Source organism: Sesamum indicum, linkage group LG6 (genome assembly GCF_026168435.1).
Source record: "Sesamum indicum cultivar Baizhima isolate 11 linkage group LG6, ASM2616843v1, whole genome shotgun sequence".
Lineage (NCBI taxonomy): Eukaryota > Viridiplantae > Streptophyta > Magnoliopsida > Lamiales > Pedaliaceae > Sesamum > Sesamum indicum.
This window is the reverse complement of record NC_142662.1, coordinates 22107480-22130249: the sequence shown is the minus strand read 5'-3', so window position 1 is coordinate 22130249 and position 22770 is coordinate 22107480. Positions and strand designations below refer to the sequence as shown.

Sequence of the window (22770 nt, the reverse complement as noted above, 5' to 3'; positions counted from 1 at the left end):
TTATTTTTTATTAGAATCAACAAATTTGATAGTCATAGCACATTTTCGCATTAATTATAAAAGTCAATCATTCACTAGTAGTTGAAGCACATTCAACGCTTGTTCGTAATTTAAATTTTTATTGTATTTATTTAATTGAATGAAAGGGAATAAAGATAAAATTAACAAATGATCAAAATCAATAATTAAATGTGTATGAATAAAATATAACTAAGACCATTTTAGATACTTTATTTTTTCTAATTTTAATAATTATTATAAAATTCCCCATTAATACATAGTATGTATTGATATGGGAAAGTTCAATCTGATTATTCCAAGGAAATTTCTCTTCAGAAAAACAAACTAACTACGGAAAAGTAGGGAAGAATTAATAATCGGACAGCGGGGCTGCGGTGATTGTTTGTTTCCCGCCAAAAAGAAAAGTTGGTTCTAACTTCTACTTAGCCGCAGAGTGTAAGGCCCACACTCTTTTTTCCCTCTCTTTTCTTGGAGACACCCAGCACGCCCTGACCCCCCACCTCGCTCTCGCTACGTATATGTATACGCACGCTGCACGCATACTTCTTTTTCCTTACACTGAAACAAAACATACGGAGAGTAATATACGTATTCGTGTACGTATACCTATATCTTGATACCTTCCTATATTGCCCACAAACAAGTCAACAAAGTCTTTTGCTTTAATGCTTCTCAGTCACTGTTTCACCCATTCAAGAACCCTCCTGCTCTTCTGTATGCCACTCCCCCACTCCTTTTTAAATCTCCATCGCTCTTTCTCACACATCACACACACACACTACTTCACCTTCTAATTCTCTCTACTTCCTCTCCATCATTCACCTTCTACTGCGTGTTTTTCAGTATCTGGGCTGGATTGAAATCAAGAAGACTACGTCCTCTTCAGTTTGATTTCTGCAAATTAACCCTAAATTCCAGAATTTATAGATACCCCACTGCTTATTACAGAGTGATTTTTTTTTTTCTCTGGTGAGCTTCAGTAAAGTAGTAGCTCTCTACTCTTTACTGATTCTCACTCACTTCTCACTTCCATGGAAGAACTGCAACCCATGGTGAAGTTCACGGAACGCGTGGTCACAACTAATAAGCCCATCAGCCACCGGAGAACCGCCGCTGCCCCTGGACTCAGATGGAAAGTTGTCAGACTAGTTCTGACCGACGCCGACGCCACCGACTCCTCCGACGATGAATCGGACTGCGCGGGTCTTTTCGTTCACAGAGTCAGGAGACATGTGGAGGAGATCAAGTTCAAGGATTGTTCGGGGGAGCTGCCGAGACGAGACGGCCATGATGACAAGAAGAGGAGATGGAATTCGCCGTCGAACGACGTGTCCCGTCGGAAGAAGTTCCGGGGCGTTAGACAGCGGCCGTGGGGGAGATGGGCCGCCGAGATCCGAGACCCGACCCGGGGAAAACGGGTCTGGCTCGGGACGTACGACACCCCAGAAGAAGCTGCCGCAGTATACGATAGAGCCGCCGTTAAACTGAAAGGCCCCTCGGCCGTTATCAACTTCCCAGAAGTGGCCGCCGTGACGGAATCCACGACTGAGAGTGATGCTGTTTCTTCCGGAAACGACGCCGCCTTGTCCCCCACTTCAGTGCTCCGTTACGAGGAGTTTACGCCGTTCGATGCGCTGGGCTGCGACTTCGGTTTCGACGTTGACTGGCCGTTAAGTTTCCCGGATATCGGAGTGTCGGGTAACAACTATGGCGACGAATTCGGCGAGTTTGACTTTGATGACTTCATCAATGATCTCAGATGACGTGCGGCTGTCGGGAATGGACGCTTGTGATTGGTCCACATATGGAAATGACGTGGCAAGTTGGCGGAAATGCGCGCGGACTTGTTAATAGTGTTGCGAGTGTGCTACTGTATACAGCGATTTTGTGGGAGAACAGTTTTGTTTTAGTTTATTATAAGTAGATTTTATTGTTGATTGAGAAGCGTCAAAGTATAATGTAATCTGTTGTAACTAAAATTGTTATTAAAATCTGATGAAAGAACTAAAGTCGTTATTTATAAATAATGGAAAACTCAATAAAAATCAGAAAAAAAAAGAATTCTTATTTATATTTATCTTAAAATAGAAATTAAAATTTTTACCTCCATTAAATATTTAAACTCTTCAGTGAGATTGTCAACTTATGTGATTGTAACGTGGCTGATTTATAATATTTGATTTAACGTATATTTATTTTATATTCTAATGTTTTAATGTTTAAAAAATATTATTTTTCCTTAATTGGAATTAATATAATTAAGTTAACCAGTACTTTAAATCCAAATTATACGCATACCACGTTAAAATTATGTTATATCTTTTATTAAATTTAATATATACACTATATACATAACTTAGTTTTATATATTGAATCTAGGTTAAATACACGCTATTATTTTTTTTATACATAACGTATATATATTAAATTTAAATTAAATCTAAATTGCTCTTGTGAAAATTAAAATAAACACAAAACTCTCTAAACTATTATATATATATATCTATATATATATTAAGAAGATAATTATCTTAACATTTCGAAAAAGAAAGATTTAACTCCCCCAGCTTTATGATGTTCTTCAACTGTATAGTTATACAATCGATTTTCATATTTTAGCTCCGATAATATCCATTTTGCACTCATTTACGGTTCAAATATTCAATTAACACTTAATTTATTTACTCTTTAGACCAAACACGTCAAAGAATGAGGACTATATTCAGAGACTGGGGAAGAAACAAAACTAAATATTAGTTTTGTTCCTATTTCAAGTTTCATGACATGAAAAAATATGGAGTTTAATGCAATTTACTCTCTCTAATATTGTAAATGAGCAAATTATCCTTTATAAAAAAAAATAACAATTTACCCTTTGTGTTTTTTAAAATAAAATAATTTATCTCTCTGAAATAAAACAATTTACACAAGAGGTAAATTATTATTATTTTTTTTATAAAAAATAATATTACAGGAAATTGCTTGTATTTTTTACAATGTAAAAGAGAGGTGAGGAGAGATGGGGACGTGTGGGTGGGGAGATTTGTTTGGATGCGGAGGCCAATATGCATATGAAGAAAAGTTGGTGATATTTTAATTATAAAATAGAAGTAGTGATGTAGAAAGAAAATGAGTAAGTCCATTTGATATATATGAATGTGTGTAAGGTAGTTGCTTGTGAGCTTCGGTTGAGGGTGGGACGAATCTTGGTCCCCATGAATATATATTTGTATCTATATAATGGGGCTGCTCCACGATTTCATTGACTTTTACACCACCCATGGTGAACACGTGTTTGGAAAACTGCAATTCCAATCATGCCATAAAATAATTTATTTAATTTGCACTTCCACCCCCCTTAAGATATGGAAATTGCACTTTGCACCCTTGACGTCTTGTTTATGCAATATAATTTTAGTAATGAGTTTGGGATAGGAAAAATTTTAGTTGAGATTGAGATATGTGCGAGGGGTTTAATGATTGAAATTGTTGTCTGATTTAGTGTGAAGTTGGACAAGTTAATTGAATAGACGAAAATGATCATTATCGTTGAAGTATTTATATGTATATATTGAAGTTGTGATAGAAGCAAAATATGTATCATAAGGAACGCGATAGAAAAATCATAAATATATCTTGTGCTATGAAAGTTCAATAAGCATGCGTGAGATGTTGTTTTACTACACAGTAAGTGTAGTCTAGTATAACAATAGGTATTATTTAGATTCTGTTTATCTCATATTATTGATTAGGGTATGATTGTTGTAATTGTCTTTATTGGGTATTGATATTTGAGAACAATGATTTATAATCATGTTATTTCAATTAATAAAAAAAAAAGGAAAAGATGGCAAGAAAATAATTTTGAATTCTTGATTTTGGGGGGGGGGGGGGGAGGGTGGCTCGATTATGTTCTTAATAATGAAAACTCCGACCAGACTAAATTTTGTTTCTCTACGCTTTCCCATACAAAAATGCCCCATCTTTACATTCAATGATAGTTGACTATATGTAGAAAATTGTCATGTAGAGATAAATTGTGGTTATAATTTATGTCATGGGCACTTATAGTGAAAGACAAAAACATAAATGATTAAATCCCACTCAATACCTATGGGTCTCAAGATTCGATCAGACTCAGTGCTTGGGTCCTATCAATCTTAGATTTGATTTACGTTAAGTATTGTTATGATGTTTTTAAGTTTTATAAATTTGTTCACTTGAAATTAGATAAATTGATAAATAATAATTCTATTGAACAACGAATAAAAAATAAATATATTTTTTGGGTACATAGACCCATTGGTAGAGATCCAACCCAAACCCAATCTATACTTTTTTAATAAGTCTGGTTCTGCATCTAATAATATTTATTAGATTCGGGTAGGGTCTTATCCTATCCATCGACATCCCTACTTCGATACAATTTCTAATTGTACTTCGATATCTATTTGGCAGGTTGAATATATATAATGGTTTCAATCAATTTTATAGATTAATTTTTGCAAGTTTTGCAAGTCATGTTCATCCTCAAATTTTTAATAATAACGGATTGAAAGACTCGATCATTATACATATTTTGGGATTCGAGAAGGTCAAGGTCTCATGAACAAGTTTAAAAATTATAAATTTGAGTCTCACCGAGCATGTAAATATTTGTTGCATTTTATGTATGTTAAATTAAATCCGACCATCATGATTAATATGACCCACATTCCCAAGATATTTATCCGTAACTAATATAATATATATATATATATATGTTGTTTTTCTCCATGATGCCTTACCCAATAATAATAAATTGAGATAGCCCACATCGATTGCTGTTGGGACTATTTTCACGTGCGATGATGATTCATAATATGATAATCTTGAAAAACTTGAAAATTCATTATTGAATAAATTCTTATCGCGTAATAATTTTTAGTTATCCTGTTTTCGTCCATCTTTTTTCCGATTTGATGCTGAATCTTTAGTCGGAGGTGTGAAATAAAAGTATTATGTCTATTTATAACATTATCGTGTAATGATTTAAAATTAGTCGAGTCGTGTTACTATTTTACATTGAAATATAAAAAAAATGATAATATATATATAAATTTTTGCATATTGCACCAACCTTTTCTTTTCCTTTCTTTTTTTAGTAATAATTGGACAAACATTTTCACCAAAGATCCTTTGTATCTACTACTTTTTCCTTTCTTTTATTTTTTTTTTGTTTTTGTTTTTATGGGTCCCTTTATATATATATATATATGTATATAGATATGCTCTCTCTTCTTTTCCTTTTGGCTGAATGGGCCCTACGTGTATACTCAATTCTGTATAAATACTAATGATTTTAAATTGAGAAAATTGCATGGATAGTCCTTCAATATAGACTATTAATAAGAACCTCCCTTTTATCGTTTCTTTCATTATCAAAAGAAGACCTCAAATCTATCTCATTCTTAAACATTCCATCAACTATTAGTTTAAAGATCCTTAATACCCCTTACGAATGGCTGAAATTAGGAACCACGATCGGAAAAAAGTTCTCTTTTTTACACTCACGTATTCAGTACACCCACACATTTTAAATTCGAACATGAAACCTTCAATAAAGAAGTCTTATGCCCGAACTATTGGACTGTCCCTTAAAAAAAATGGAGCGTGGTAAGTTTGCTGAACTCGATATCCATTTCCATTGGACCCATAACACGTCCGACATCATTTTGGACCTGCCTCATCCGGACTAGAACTCAAGATATGTTATAAGTTAATATGTTATTTTTTTTTGTTAAAAAATAATTTATTTTGCAAATACATGTACTAACAAAAGTTAAAATTTTTAATGAATTAAGTATATTTATAAATACTATTGGGGGCCTATTCGAGCCGAGGCTGCTCTACTCACTCTATATGTCGTACCGTATTAAAATACAAAATACCTAATTAACTCTGCATGTAATTTATTTTTTTGAAAAATATTATTGCGAGACGAAATTAGAAAAAATCACGTAATCATTAACGATACATAATAATATTTAAAATGATAACAAAATGTAAAACTATAAAATCTTTAGTTATTCTTAATCTAATAATAGACATTTGTAACATAAAACCCATTTTATTGAATTGTTTAATTAAGACATGCAAATTAAATGGGAACAGGCTTAAGGGCCAAGACTAGATAAAATAACACATACTTCAAAGTTTGAGCCATTTCTAACCCTTTTCTCTTGATAAATTTATAGAATATCTCAAACCCCCCAAAATCTTAATAAATTTTATTAATATCTAAATTTTACCCACCATATAGTATGACAATTTAAATAATTCAATAAAATCAGTACCACATATCTATTTTGCTAAATACAAATTATAATTTGAAATAAAAGTATATTGTTTCTAACTAATTTAAAAAAAAAAAGCTTTTAACTCGGATAAAATAAGATTACAAAACTTATAAGATGTTAATAATAACAACATTGTATAAATATAATCTAAATTAAAAAATTTGTTAAATCTTAAAAATTAAATTAGAAACTCAATTTTTTTAATTTTAAATTGAAAGTGTATAACCTCCTAACATCTTATTTATGGTCTTATAAGCCCATTTTTTGAAAGTTTTAACAATACTTTTCAATATGCTATAACCTTTCAAATATTTTTACAGGGTAAATTGCAACAACCTCCCATGAGGTTTGGCATAATTACGAATACCCTCTTGTTGTTTGAAAAATTGTCAATATCCCCCTGATTTAATGGCCGTTTAAAAATGAGCTCAATCCATTAGGCTTTCATTCAATTTTCATGGTGAACTAACAAAAATGCTCTTGTGGATTAAAAATTATAATTTTATTTATTTATTTAAATTTTTTTTTGGACTAAGTGGATAATTTTTTTATAATTTTTAAAATTTTTTCATTCACCCAGTAAGGTTTTTTTATAAGTTTTATTTTTTTTTTTTGAAAAAAAAAGTTATATAAGGGCAAAATTAAGAATTTCATACATCCATCCAAAGATAGATTACATAATTTTATCAAATATCAGGGAATATTTAAAATTTCTCAAACAATAAGGGATATTCATAATTATGCTAAATCTCAGGGGAGGTCGTTGTAATTTATCTTATTTTATAAGATATGAAATAATTGAGCTGGAGGGACCTGTTGATATTTGTTTGAGATGTCACACCAATTCCAATAGATCTTTAGTTTTGAAACTCTTTTGGTTTGTCAGAACTTCCAACATAACTACATCTAAACCCTTTCAAATTCACTGTCAACTAATTCATTTGAAAACCAATGACAGGGACTCTTTTGATAATTTTTCAAACATTAGGGGCAGCCAGCTAATAACTAATAATACAGGGGACATTGATGACATTGTTGGCGCTGCAAAACAAAGAAGTAAATCACATCATGAAGAGTATTATTTGCAGTATGATCACATCAAGGGGAGTGGGGGACTGCAGTCCAAAATTATTGGGTGAGAAGACACCACAGAGGATTCCTTGTGTTGTTCGTGATCACGAAAGAAAAATGGAATTGCATGGAGTTGGATAAGCACAAGGGTTTTGATTTGATGGGTCCTATGGTTGGTGAACCAGGAAATCTGAAAGCAACCACACCCTGGATATCATCATCATTAAAATATTCACCATAGCCGCCTCCCACTAATCCCACAAATTGCTCCTACATAAACTTTTATTGCTTGCCAAGAAAAAGTCAGTTTGAATATTTCAATGTATAGTATAATTGTATATGGTGTTGATCCGAGTGGGAGTTTGATGTGATCTCAAGGGTAGTTGGATTCAGAAATGTTTGGGATTTGAGCAAAAAAAAAAAAAAAAATAGATTGTTGGGATCGTTCGGATATTTACAATCAAGATGACTTGATAAGTTAGTCGGACGTGGGATCCAGGGGAAAGTTGAATGATATCCTCACAACTGAAAATGACGTACATTGACCTAAAATAGTTGTGGGGTGTTTATAGAATTATTTGTATACAGATTCACGTAGCGTGATTTTAATTTTTTTTGGGTGCATGATTGGACGGCTACGGATCCAGGGTTAATAGGTTTGATCCGTCTGACTGCGCCCTGCTAAAAAATGCACGGATCCTTACCATGTAAGAAAATTATGTTAAAATTTATATATTAAAAAAGTATTTTGTATATGTAATATATATATATATATAGATACACACGAATATGTAATATGAGATGCAACGGAATTTATAATAAAAGATAAAACCATATATATTTTAACTAATTAGAATAAATATGACGTTTTGTTATGAATAATTATCATAGTTAAAAGTAACAAATCTTAATAAATACTAATTATTTACAATTATTTAACGGTTATTGCCTCATGTTTCAGTAGGTGAAGCCAAAATATTAATATAAATAGTTTATACTTTGAGCACAGTTTAAAGAAGTAATGAATATCGCCATATCTAAAATCAAGACACATTTGATTAATTGTGATAAAAATTTAAAATTTTGAATTAATTTGTTTAATCGTAGTTGATAGTATTACTTTATTAGAATTTTTAAAAATCGTACTCATCTGTGGTGTTGGAAATTATTGTTTTTTATGGTCCCTCCCAATATTAAAAGTCACATCTGATAACATACGAACTTAATTTTAGATAAAATTTAAAAGAAAATAGAAACTTTGTATAAAATATTATAATTAATAAATAAGAATGAAAGCTATTGATATCAAATTATTATTCAAAACTGAAAATGACAAAAACTTCATTCTACAATGAAATGAATTTTATTGACGACTTTAGAAGGGTCATCAAATTTAATAATTTGCAGGTGCAAATGTGCATTAGAAAACGGGCCAACCTCATAAGCACGTTTTTAGCTTTAAGATGAAGATGGTCCGTTTTTTTATTGTTTTGGTTTAAAGTAATAATATATACACAAAGTGTCCCAACTTATGATTAATAAGGATTATGCACCTCAATATACTTTGGCCTACAAAATCAATTTTTGCAAAAAAAAAAAAAAAAAAAGCAAATCTCAATTATTTTATCTAAAGTTAGCAATAATTCATGTTTCTAATGTCCCGTCAACAGTTATACACGACTAATATATCACAGCAAAAAAATTAATTTTTGCTATATTATAAATGACCATGTTTTAAAAACTATAGTAAAAAATATTATTAATCGTCGTCAAATAAAATCAATATGAAAATTTAAGTTTTTATCACGATTAATCAATACTTACTATGAAAATATTTGTCATGGTTTTAACTATGGCTAATGTTTTGACCCCACTTACTGAAACAATAATTAATGACGGTCGCGGAACTGTGATTAATTTTATTCACCATAATTTTTTTTATTATAAATAATTTAATATAATAAAAGATCATATTTGTTGCAGTGTATGTGGCACATACAAATATATGTGAACAATTAATTAGATAATTGAACGAAGAGAAAGAGACGTGTTAGTTGGAGAGAGTAGATTAGAAGTGGGCGTGGTGTAGGAAAATAAACAAAAAGGAAAAACAAAAGAGAAATTAGAGCAAAAACGCCACATTTGGTGTTCTTATATTATATAAAAGTACACGCTTGTATTTATCAAATAGTTATTAATATTTTAATTTTTAAATAATTTAAGATTGTAACTTTTATTCCCAAAATTTTAAATTTTTTTTGGTATTTTTTGGTCCTACCATAAACTTCTTCGTTATACTCGAGAAATTTCATTTAAAGTGGAAAAAAATTGCTATTTTTTTCATATTTTGTAGTGTTTTTCAAGTTATAATCCAATGCACCCATTTTTTTTATTTTTTTTCAAACTTCAAAAGAGAATAAATAGAAAAAAGATAAATTTAAGCAATAATTTTTTTAAATAATCTAAACAAAAAATTATCAAAAATAGAAAAATTATCAATAAATTTTTAAAAAAATTGCTTTTTTTTTTTGTTTATTCTCTTGTAAAGTTTAAAGAGAAATCGAAAAAAATGGGTGCATTGGGTACAACTTGAAAAACACTACAAAATGAAAAAAAATAGCAATTTTTTCCACTTTAAATGAAATTTTCGTTAAGTTTAACGAAAAAGTTAATGGAAGGACCAAAAATGCCAAAAAATTTAAATATGAGAACCAAAATCGCATTAATAACTATATTTAAGAACCAAACATAAATTTATTCCCGAAAAATTTCTTCAAATCGACATAGATGAAGAAAATCAGATTATTCAGAAACATGAAAAGCATATGGATTTAGTTGGTTCAATGCGTAAAAATGTGGTAGATTAAAATTTGCTCTAGTAATTTGTGATCATTAGCAATCTTTCCTGATTGAGAGTTTAAAAAAAAAAAAATGTAACTAGTTATGATCAAAGAAAAGAAGAGCACTTTAGCTAATATTTGACTAATTTGAGGCCATGATATTGTGTTAGGCAGCCCAAATAGAAGTTGATGATAACAAAGTTTCTTTGATTAGAGACATAATAATACTGAATTATCATCATTTACATGAACAAAGAAAGAAAGACAAGTGTCCATTTTATAGAGAGGATATTAAGCAATGAGAATTTAAGCTCAAATGATAAAGAAAACTTCATTATAAGTTCAACTTCAAGAGATGAAGACATAATCCAAACTAGGAGTCAAGATTGGCCTAAAGCATTGTGACTTAAATCCAAGGGAAAATTAAAAGTTGTGTGTACGAAGCTTCATATAATTATGAATATCTATTGTTGTTTGAGAAATTACAAATACCCCTTACATAGAAAATAATTATGTAGTCTCTGAACGGTGATGTGAAAATTACTACTTTATCCTTATTAATGTTTTTTCTATTTTTTAATATATATTTAAAAAATATTAAAAAAATCTGAAGGTGGATAAAATAAATACCATAGGTTATATTAGTCAATAAAAGTATTTTAAGATATTTTAAAAAGTATATAAAATTATAATTCATAATCCAAAAAGACATTTTGGTTAGTTTACAAAAAATTGGATGGAAACCTAACCAAGGCTAATGGAATGGGTTCATTGCTAGACGGACGTTAAAATTAAGGGGTATTTATAATTTTTCAAACAATGAGGAGTTATTTGTAATTACGCCAAATCTGAAGAGAGATGGTTGTAACTTATCTTAAATCTAATTATTGTTTGAGTTCTTCTACAAAGCCTCATTTACTTTTTATCATTAGATTGTAATTAAGCAGCTTAATACAGTCGAGTAAGGTATTAATTTTGCATTATGAAAGCTCGTTTCTAATCCAAGAGTCAGTATTAATCACTGTTTGGATTGAATGACTCTAAACAACTTAAAGTAAAAGTAGGATAACTATACATGGTCTTTTGCTTATCCTCTCTTCCAAATAACTTATATCGCAAAATAAATGGACCTAAAGTGATTTTTGTTACAGGGGCTTTCATAGCAGAGAATTGCTGTGGGACTGACTTTCACATGCTAACAAGCCTTTCCATCCCTGTGACAGTAGTCCAGTTAGGGCTCGTTTGCTTTGAGTATTATATTGATAAGATAACTCTGTATTATATGTGTAATAAAAAATTTGGGATTAATTATTGGGTGTTTACTTGGGTGTAATATTAATGTTGGCAATAAAAGTATTCATCGTTTATTTTAGTTAATTAACAATTTTTGTGGTGATACGACGAGTCTGCCCTTGGTAGACTTTTAGTCAATTTTTTCTCCCAATTTTATCGTTTAACAACATACCAATTCCCCCAAATCGTTGGAGCCCTAAAATTGAAAGTCATACTTCACGCTGAGTCTGCATAGAGGAAACCTTTACAAGATGATCTAAGGTTTGTAAACTTATTCCCCCCATTACTGAGTTTAATATTTTTCAATCCATTATTGTGTAGTTGTGTGTTTATCAAATTCAGCGATTAAGTTAAGAACGCTTGTCGCTGTTCAATCTATATGGTTAAGAATCTATTTGGAAATTACAAGTATCTGTTGCTTTTGTAGCTTAGAAATTGTATGCAAATAACAATGGTTTTGTATTTAGTTAGCCTGATTAATGGGTCAAAATTGCCTAGGCCCAAACCTAAAATTTTAAATTAGGGCTAGACCCATTATGTTAAAAAAAAAAAATAGATCTGGATCACATAATATACTCGACCTTACCCTGCCGTAAGCGTACCCAACACCTCACAATTATTCTCTCCCTTTTAATTAGATGTCAAATGTAAGATTTGAGAGCCACCATCGCTTCTTTCAAAAATAAACAATTGCTTCGTCTCCTTCCCGGAATTCATTGCTACAGCACAGTCATACATGTTTTCCTTTTCGCCTTCGATGATTTTGTCATGGACAAAGACAACTTCGACAAGACCAATGCTGCCGGGTTCGAATCCAAATTTTGTTTCCCCATCGAGTCCCCATACAATTTTGAAACTTAGAGTGATGAAGGTCTTGAAATATCCACTATTTCACTTTACATTTTGCTTTTTTATTTTTTTTTATTTTTCCTACTATTCCTAATAATTTTTGTTTTTGTGTTTTCTTGTAGAAGCACTAGGTGACGACGACTTCGCCTTAGTCGATATTTGCCATGTCTTAGGTTAGCTTACAACAATGTTCCTTAATTTGCTCAATCGAATCATATTCTAGGTAATCTCAAGTTGTACCGAGGTAAATCTTTGGTTAGTTTTTTATAACTATTTGTATTTTTCTAGCAATGGGATAGTATTTCAAGCATCTATACTTTATTGAATAATCTTGGTCTAAGAAAAGTATGTGGAAGACGACTTTTCCACAATGTTTGATGTGGCTTGTAATAAGTAATGATAGTGAATCTTTAGCTAATACACTACAAAAAAAATGTCATAGCAACAGACTTTTGCCACGAAGATTTGCAACAAGAACATTTGCGTCGCTATAGGTAGTGATGCTATAGTTACTTCGGCTTTTTTGTTGCAAATTACGTTGCCAAAACGTGACTTTCAACAAATTTTGCAATGAACTTTGCAATGGACGTTATGATATTTTTGCAACAACTTTGTGATAATATGCCCATGGAAAAATTGCAATGCATTGTTTGTAACTAAAAATTCGTGGCAAAATTGCAATAAATTGTTTACATCAACAATCCTTTGCAAATTTTGCAACGAAATTATTTTCCAAATATGTTGCAAATTTTTATTATAAAATTTTGCAAGAAAATTTTATAATTTTTGTTTTACAATAATTTTTATTTTAAATTTATTTTTATTTTAAAATTTGATATTTAATTTTTAAAATTAAAATTATATTTACTTTGCCACTAAAATTCAAATAAAACATAACAAAATATTTAATTAAAAATAAAATGTAGAAAAGAAGATTCAATGCATGTTCACTAAATACAAATATAAAGTTTCAAATATTCAAATTTAATAAGGGGATCATGCGGAAAAATTATTAAAAAATGCAAGAAAAAAAATTACAAAAGATGAGTGATTTTGAAACTTTTGAAAAATTAAACAAAACTGATATCTTAGATACCAATTTTGACATATTAAGAAAAAATTTAAAACAAACCAACCGCCTATGAATTGCAGACGGTTGACGTGTACTATGGGTCTGACCCTTTTGTAATCATGCATGCATCCATGACTAGGTGCGTGCACATATGCAACTCTTAGACATCATTTGCTCCAAAATGCCCAAGTACCCTGTTTGGAATCTATTGTCACATTCCAACCCATACAGATAGTTTTTCCTCAGATACTCTAGTAGTGCATCTTTTTTCACAATAAACCAAATATACCGTGACACTCTATCATCATTTTTTCCACCTCAGCGATGAAGTTCTTTGCATCCATCTTTGTCCATTCTGAACTAACAAACACATTACATGACGGACATAACGTAGGTGTCTCAAAAATTATTCGAACATAACTCAATATTAAACCAAACAAATATCATTCAAGTATACATCAAATCCTCAAATGATGTTTAGAAAGTAATAGATATTCAAAGTATTAATTGGTCTCAATGATGCAAATAGAACTAAAGTTGGAACACCAAGATTCTTCACGCCACTCTTTGTACATCGTGTTTGCAATATCATCTCTCCATATGTTTTGGACTAGATTTTAATCTACAGTTCCCAAGTAATCGGTGTTTTTATCTTCTCCGTTTATGATTGACTCATGCACCATTGTTTCAAGTGCATCAACAAATATTTCTTGTTGAATATAACTATTCAAAAGACAACAAACGAGGTATTATTTGATTATGGTATTTAATTGAATAGAATGCAAGATTTCTCAAGGCCGTCCAACAACTTTTGAGTAAACAAAACGTGCATTTGATCACATTACAAGTGAAGCATGCTTCATATAAAAAAACTTTGTGGTTCTGTGGAGTATTCCTTCCTGTTTCTCATTCTTTCAAATGAAATGAATACCCCATGTAAGGTGTTAAAAACCTTTCATCGTTGTTGTAACAATTGTCATTCAAATAGTAATTGTCTACAAAAGCACACGATTAACATCAGCGAAAAAAAAATATAGCATACTATAAAATAAAGTTAAATAACTACTAAGATATATCAATATCGCAAGCTATTTTGATACCAGTCGGTCGATTAATTGCATCCCTCAAAACTCTGCTATCAGCAACATTACCTTCCCATCTAGCTAAAATGTAAATGAACTGCATCTCTATCACAAACATCAAGTAAATTCACGATAATTGATCATTTACATGTTCTGTATTTAGCTTTATTTTCAGTTGGTGCATGTACATCAATATACGTTCCATCCAAAGTTCTCAAACCCCCTAACAAACTAACAAATACGATGCAATATAAGTGTTTAATCTATAATATTTTTGCACAAATAACAAATTTTAATTCAAAATTACCTCAAACCATTTTTATCTGGAGCAGTTACTCTTAGAAGGTATATAGTTTGGTGAGCAATAAGGTACAGAGTCTCAAAACAACGTTCAGATCATGATGAAAGTGCAGTTCGACCCGATAGTATGAAGTCGTATTTAACTAAATGCATTTTCCTCTGATGGGCTAAAATACTAAGAAATATAGCAACTTGTGAATAGATGAAAACATGTTTAGAGTCTCATAATCCTCCTTTGTTTTGCCATATTACATACAATCTCCCAAATGCATTTCTATTCATTCTTAAATTATCAATGCATGCTGGTGTCACTAAATTAAACTTGCCTCCTCATAACTTGGACTTCAAGACGGTAACCTGTTTTGTAGGCTATACGTTAATATTCGTCTTGGACGATGACTTTTTAATTGCGACCTCCAAAACCGATATAATCAATAGAACAACATTAACATCCTCATTGCATCAGCCATAAAGTCTTGAAAACATAAACCTCTAATATCTCTTTAAACTGCATCCTAACATACAATGTATTCAAAAATTATGAAAATCTAAATTTCAACAAAATCTGCAAACAAAGAGCGGCATTAAAATTGATATATAAATACATAATGCAACATGTAAAAGAAAAATAAACTAATGGAATTAATTCAGACCAAATAAAAAATCTCGAACCCAACATAAATAATCTAAACAAAAACAAAAAATATAATCAATTAGACAAATCAACTTAGTTATAAAAAAAAAATATTTTCCAGGCAGTATTAGTTTCATAACTACACACATTCTTCAACATTAATTGAAAAAATAACATACAAAATTGAAAAAACTAAAACAATCTTGACGTAACTCTGATTGGCCTCTCATTTTCAGATTTCTTTACAACAAAAATAAAAACAAAAATTTAAACATCTTAATCTAGCTCAACAAAGTAGGCGAATGATTATGATAAATACCAATTTTGCTCCACAAGTGGATTCTTTTTTAGCATTAAAAAAATAATAATAACTCAGTAATTTTTTACCTTCGCAGCAACCAGGTGGAATGATGATCTTACACTGGACAAATATCTGAAGCTCGAGCATTAAGATTTTTTTTTTGGGGGGGGTGGGGGGTGAATCAGGATAAGTGGTGTGAGGGGGTAGTTGAGATTAATACCATAATTTCTATTGCCAAAACAAAGACAATTATGACTTTTCCCATATCTAGGGTTTTTTCACTAGAGTGGATTGAATTATGGAAGTGCAACAGTGAAATTGCCGAACTTGGGGTGTAACCACGAGCTCCCATCTACCAAAGTAAACAGGTCACTAGATTTCATAACAAAATTATTTCAAATGTTTCCATATCAACAACCACTGGAATCAATTAGTATTCTAGTTCAGAACAAAAGTTGAAAATTCTGAAATTTTTATATTATGAAATCATCTAAATATATCTAAAGAATCTGTTATTGAAAATTTGATATTCCTAATCAATAAAGAGACTAAACTCTTTCATATTTAAGATATTTGTAGAAATTTTTAATAAATATTAAAAAAGCGTAATTAATAAAATTCAAGTTATAAAAGATAAATTAAATTTGTAGTCCCAATATAAATCCACTTATTCACTTCGGTTCCTTGTAATCACGTGCCACAATTTTGATCCTAATATTTAAATACTTTTACATGTTTGATCCTATCATAAAAAAAAAAATGTATTAAAAAAAATGAAGTTGGAGCAGATTACCACTTTCATGGATAACACGATCATTTCTCTTACATGGCCTAGTCATGTATACTATGTTTCTTTTCACATACAGTGCTAGGCCACATAATCGTAGTTTCTAGTTCCGTTAATTTTAATACTTATTTTTTTTAATACTTATTTTGATAGTAGGGCCAAATATATAAATAGTTATAAATACTAGGGATCAAAATTATGGCATGTGAATATTAGAGACCAATAACGAATAAATGACTATACATAGGGAACAAAAATAAAATTTTACCCAAGTTTAAAACATTGAAGAATTTAGACCATATGACATGAAAGCTCAATTTGGCAAATTTGCTGGACTACTTCTAATTTCAGATATTTAGGTTTGGGCTTTTGTAGCTGAGCCCATCATCTCTTGAAGCCCAATTCAAAGGTCGTCTTGTTACTTATGAGGAGTATCTGTTATAAACCCTTTCTCCCCAAAGCTTCAGCCGCAAATCAGCATTTCTAGTCAGAGAGAAGTCACCTCGCTCTGTTGCAGCATCCAGGTCTCGTCTCTTCTCTTCATTTTCTTCAGGAAATCTATGGTTGGGGATTACCGCGTGTGTTTTCTATATGAATCTGAGCTGATATTTGGATTTATTCAAACAATTATGCTTCTTAGGGTTTTGAGTTGCTTCTTAAAGTTTATTATTTTGTCTTGGATTTAAAAGTTTTAGTACTCTCGTAACAATGGTTGATAGTCTTTATGTGTATATAGGGTTGTTATTTTTGAGAAAATTTTTGGGTTATAATTTCTATTATAACTTGATAATTCTTAGTCTTGCACCAAGACGTGTATTATTCAATGAAAGGAATAGCTTTCAACTATGGAAGTGATTTCTATGGCGTTTATTGGGGTATAGGGTTTGGATTTGCTCCTTAGAGTTTATATTTTAACGGGGATTTGGAACTTAAAGTACACTGGAAAACCATGTCTTTTAGTTTTATCTTTGTTTGAAGGGTATTATTTTGTTCTTAATGTCAACTTGCATTTTGGATTTGTGCTGCAGATCTGAATACAATCATGGCAGAGGAAGAAAATCAGAATGAGATGAAAGAGGAAGTTAAGGATGATGTTGGAGATGTAAGTCTTTAAGAGAAGAGGAAGAAAGAAAATGATATTTTTTGTTAGTGATTTGAATAGGAGGCTGAACTGTTAGTTGCTTGTGTGGATTTTGGTTTTGTGGCAGTGGCGGTTTAGATTTTCTGGTGCTTTTAGGTTTATTTCTGTGGCTTTGCTTGTTCATAAATGTCTATCTGAGATTTATTGCAAGTAAGTGTGAAGGGTTTCATTTTAATAGTCGAAACACGGAGATCTAGTCGTTTTAGTTAAAAGCTTGTTCAATTGAACATCCTGGAAAGAAACTGATCCTGTTAAAACTTTGGAAGAGGACAATTGGAAGACATGAGTCTGTTTGGTGCTTTTGGAGCAAAAATTTGATTCTTTGGTCAGTTCTAAATGTATGAAACAGAAGTGATGAGATTTTGAATGGCTGTGATGATGTATTCCATTTTAATGTAACTGGTTTGCTGTACTCTTGCTGAAATGTACCATTTTGGAAATGTATGTTTTTTATGTGTTATTGCCAGAAGAATCAATGTTCCTTTTACTCCCATGATTCGGTACACTGTCTTGAAGTAAATATATAATTTAACCAACTATAGTATTGCTTATGCGAATGTCATCTATATAATCATTGTATATTTGTTTGTTCAATGATATGGCATTCCATTGCAGATAGCTCCTTTTGACCCAACAAAAAAGAAGAAAAAGAAGAAGCCAGTGGCTCAAGATCTAATTGAAGAGGAGTCTGTTGATTCTCTAGCTGAGAAAACTGAGAGCTTATCTGGTGTATATCTAAGCCAGTTCTCCTATGTGCATTTTTATTTTTCATACTTTTCATGACTTGATTCTGGAGTTAGTTTTATGTTATCAATCTCATATACATATGACTTTTATATGCAGTTTCTGATGGTCTGGAAACTTCATTTACTGGTCTCAAAAAGAAAAAGAAGAAACCGGTTAGTGATATTTTCTTTCTTTTGTTATTTATGCTGTGGACATTTTCTGTGTGGTTCTGGTACTAACATTATGCACAACCGTTGCAGGCACATGCAGATCTCCTGACTGAAGAAAAAGAAAATATTGGGGAGGACTTGGATGGTGAGGAGTGTTCTTGTTAGGGACTGCATCGAGTTTTTGCTCTTTCTTAACATTTCTCTTTATTTTCAATAATTTGTCGAGTAATATGCTTTTTCCAAAATTTTAGATATCATTGGTGAGGATGAGGAAGGAGAAGGAATTGTGTTGCAACAATTTCCATGGGAAGGGAGTGATCGGGATTATGAATATGAGGAGGTAAGATCGAAGGTCTGTTCTTGATTATTGTGATTTATCTGGTTGCTTTTAAACCTGTCAATGGTGGGGCATCAATGATGGTTTTTCTTCAAGCGTCAATGTTATTAAGTTACAGCTTTAATGTGGTACCATGTGGATACAAAGGAGTTATCATGGCTCCTCCAAGAATACAGATAAGTTGGGGATTAAACAATATAGGAGGAAAAAGGAGGGTTTACAGTACTAAAGTCATGTAACTGTCTCTTATACTTACAGAAGTAACCTTGCAAGGCATTTCAATGGGACAGGGGAGTTGGAAATGTAGGGTGTACAATTGTACATTACCAAAGTCATGCACAAATGTATTACCTTTCCGTATATGTGTGCCCTTCTGTCTCTATACTCATGAGGCATTTGAGTGGGTTCCACTAATTGAGTGATTATGTGGTTTGAGTAGGTCTTTGTTTTTGCATTGGTTACCGTTCTATTCTAAAAGAACCTTGTAGCTGAAAGTGGTTGAACCTATACATCATGGTGTGTTGGGCAGCACATTGTTCTTGCAGCTTTGTTGGTGTCAGTACACACTGTTTCCTTGCTTTTGAGATGATGAGAACCTTCTAAAATATGTGAGAAATCATACGCAGTTTGAAGAAGATTGGAGAGGGGTAACTTCTACTTGTTTGCTCAGTGATTGTTTGAGTTGGATAACGTTTCTGTTTATTTTTCTTTGCAGATATCAGTGTTGGTATAGTTAGTACTTTCTATTAGTGCAACCCTTTTGGGGTCTGGTAATATTAGACAAGAGTACAAAAAGTGAAAACAGCTGGGGAAATAACCATCATGGTATATATCCACCCTCTAATGACATCATATGTAGCTCTGTCCTGCTTGGTGTTAGCAAGTCGATCCAAATGCTATACGTCTAGAACACTGTGGTTAAAAGCATGCTGTTGTTCCTCTTCAGCATGCAGATCTGTTCTGTAGGAGATGGAAAGTGTACTCTTGAGTCTTGGCAGGTCGCTTTCTAATCCTATGGATGACTTCAAGACATTCCTTGTATTGTTAGTGCTAGAAAAGACCAGGCTTGCCCTGTGTGACAAAAATTTAAAAGAAAATACAGTGGCAGGAGTGTGATCATCCCTTACCATGTTTTCAATTGATGCTTGCCCCCATTAATTCTCTACTTGTCGTAAACATCAAGCTCTTGCAGTGACTTCCCTCCTTTTATGTTAATTTTATTCTAGTCATGTTGACCTTTAGTCTGCAATTTACAGCTTCTTGGGCGTGTCTTTAACATTCTCCGTGAGAATAATCCCGAGCTTGCTGGAGATCGGCGCAGGACAGTTATGAGGCCACCTCAAGTTCTTCGTGAAGGCACCAAGAAAACTGTATTTGTCAATTTCATGGATCTTTGCAAGACGTATGGTGTTCCTTCTTTCAGTTAAAATGTCTTTCATAGAAATTGAATAGTTGTGGATTTCAAAGATTTCAGCTTTGTGGTTGATCCTTGAAATTACATCTTGAATCTTCTGGTGCCAGCAAAAAGAACACCTGGCTACCCTTTTTACAGGATATTGATATGTGTTTGTGTTCAGCTGTTTACTACTTTACTGTTTGTGATTCAGATATACATTGATATATTAACTTGTCACTGGGTACCCATTTTACAGGATGCATAGACAACCTGAGCATGTCATGACCTTCTTGCTGGCGGAAATGGGAACAAGTGGGTCTCTGGATGGACAACAAAGATTAGTAGTCAAAGGAAGGTTTGCTCCCAAGAATTTTGAGGGAATTCTGCGACGCTATATTAGTAAGTATTATTTTAGGTTACCTTTCACTGGTCTTTTATAAATGAAATAATCGCATTTGCTCTGTATATCTATGTCTCCTTTGTTCTACTGTATTAGTCTCTCTGACCTTTTATTACCTGATTACTCAAAATGTGAAAACTATCATTGAAGCAATGGTGCTTGTAGATTATATTTTATTTTGTATGTTGTGTCAATTCTTATGTATCGACAATAATCTTTAACCCTTATATTTGCCTGTGTCTTATACTTTTTTGTTTCTGAATGTTGTGTGCAGATGAATATGTTATATGCAATGGCTGCAAAAGTCCGGATACCATCCTCTCAAAGGAGAATCGTCTCTTCTTTCTCAGATGTGAAAAGGTAGTCTTCTTTCTGTTCATGATTTTCTGTGTGTAAAAGTCATGTTAAATTAAACTCAAGTAACTTAAAAACTCGTGTTTTTAAAGATATCATTCCTCCTTTTGATAAATTATCAACTGATTCTAAAGCAAAACATTACTTGGTTTTACTTGGGCCTGTGATGATCGAACAATTTGCCTACATTGTCTGACTGCTTCTTGAAGGAGATTTTTCAGTAATTCTGAGGCCTTAGACGTAATCAAGTACGGAGTCATATTTTAGCTCTCTTTTGTTCCCTCTTCTCCACGTTCCCCGCCTCCTTCCTCCATGCTGTCTGGAAATTTTTATTCCCTAGCCCTATATCCGTCTGCCTTATGCTTGGGTGTATGTTAATGATATTTATGCATGTTAATTGGTACTCATCCATACTAATCCGGAAAGCTCTTATCATCCTTTTCTCTTTGGGCCTGTGATGATCAAACATTTTGCCTACATTGTCTGATAGCTAGTTGAAGAATGTATCTGAAGTAAGTCTGAGGCCTTTGGAGAAGATGATAATTCTGGAACGCAATAGCAATTTTACAGTTTTCCCTTGATGTTTATGTTCATACTTGATATTTATCCTATTTAGTCCGAAGTTGGAAAGAAGTTTCCCTTCCCAAAAGTAGAAAGTGTGACTTTAATAAATTGTCGCTACTTGGAGTCTTGAAACTGCTCCAGGTCCTTGTGTTTGTTGATTTTCTGAATCCTCAACGTTGGAATTTTCTGTTTGCGGTCATGCATTGTCGAACTCTTTTGTTTGGAAGACACATGAATATTGCTTCATGAATGTGGAGCCTTGGATTTTTGCTTCCTAACTGGGAATATATATGTATTTTATGCTTTGACAACTGAGGCTGCTTGGTCTGGTATGAAGATGGACGCAGGCTACCTGCTTCTCTTCCTCTCAGTCATTAATTCAATAGAATGTAGTAACAACATTTGATAAATATTCTTGTTTTTCCTTTTAGAATACATTAGGACTCTGGCTGCTCTTCAGGACATTATCATGCATATGAGAAATAAAATTAGCAACAGTTTGAAAATAAGCATTCGTCCTACATTTGTTGCTAAAACATTTTTGTGCTAAATTTCTTGTAGTGTGGTTCTGGAAGATCAGTTGCTCCTATCAAGGCTGGATTTGTTGCTCGTGTTGGTCGCCGGAAAGCTGGAACGTAATGAAAGCTGTTCTTCGGGAACAATGTGTTCTATACTGTGAATTGATCTAGATCTCTGTTGTTAGTAAACAAACCAACAGCACTGCCTGTCTTTATTTTGCTCTTGATAATAAGGACATATTGAAATTTTCTGTGAAGAGGTACCAAAGGTTTGGTGGAATTTTGAGTGCGGTATATCTGTTTCCTTGCAGCATTTTATTTCACCTCAATTTCCCTGCCTTTCTCTGCGCAGCGATCCTTCATGGAATAGGTGTTGGTTTTAGCTTACAGTGGCAAGGGTCCTCTTTTCCACTTTGATTTCGAAGATTGAGTTTGTTCTGTGTCTTTATATGCAAATTCAAGTCATTGTAGCATATGAATTTGGCCTTTGGTTCAATCATAACTTAGAAATTATGATGGGTGATGTGTAAGTAATGTCCAAGTAAAGTATTAAGCAAAAAGTGGTCTTGTATTTTT

The 22770-nt window shown here is 32.2% G+C and overlaps 2 protein-coding genes and 1 non-coding gene across 3 annotated transcripts; all 3 read left to right on the top strand.

Annotated features, from left to right (window-relative positions):
- Positions 1-712: 712 nt before the first annotated feature.
- Positions 713-2020, top strand: LOC105163850 (pathogenesis-related genes transcriptional activator PTI6). Its single transcript, XM_011082341.3, has one exon. The coding sequence runs from the start codon at positions 1053-1055 to the stop codon at positions 1782-1784; it is 732 nt and encodes a 243-aa protein (XP_011080643.2). The 5' UTR covers positions 713-1052; the 3' UTR covers positions 1785-2020.
- Positions 2021-16976: 14956 nt separating this feature from the next.
- Positions 16977-22474, top strand: LOC105163851 (eukaryotic translation initiation factor 2 beta subunit). Its single transcript, XM_011082342.3, has 10 exons — positions 16977-17112; positions 17617-17690; positions 18345-18456; positions 18573-18628; positions 18716-18770; positions 18877-18965; positions 20219-20364; positions 20615-20757; positions 21033-21118; positions 22238-22474. The coding sequence occupies exons 2-10, from the start codon at positions 17631-17633 to the stop codon at positions 22313-22315; spliced, it is 825 nt and encodes a 274-aa protein (XP_011080644.1). The 5' UTR covers positions 16977-17112; positions 17617-17630; the 3' UTR covers positions 22316-22474.
- Positions 21268-21349, top strand: LOC148787911 (small nucleolar RNA SNORD34). The gene has a single exon (XR_016066263.1). It is a non-coding gene; the product is annotated as a small nucleolar RNA SNORD34 (small nucleolar RNA).
- Positions 22475-22770: the final 296 nt, after the last annotated feature.

What these genes read in the sequence shown, in the direction of transcription:
- LOC105163850 (XM_011082341.3), top strand. Translation starts at nt 1,053, where the DNA reads ATGGAAGAACTGCAACCCATGGTGAAGTTCACGGAACGCGTGGTCACA.
- LOC105163851 (XM_011082342.3), top strand. Translation starts at nt 17,631, where the DNA reads ATGGCAGAGGAAGAAAATCAGAATGAGATGAAAGAGGAAGTTAAGGAT. An exon ending in GAAAACTGAGAGCTTATCTG is followed by an intron (nt 18,457 to 18,572) that starts GTGTATATCTAA and finishes TTTTATATGCAG; the next exon opens with TTTCTGATGGTCTGGAAACT. An exon ending in TTCATGGATCTTTGCAAGAC is followed by an intron (nt 20,365 to 20,614) that starts GTATGGTGTTCC and finishes CCCATTTTACAG; the next exon opens with GATGCATAGACAACCTGAGC.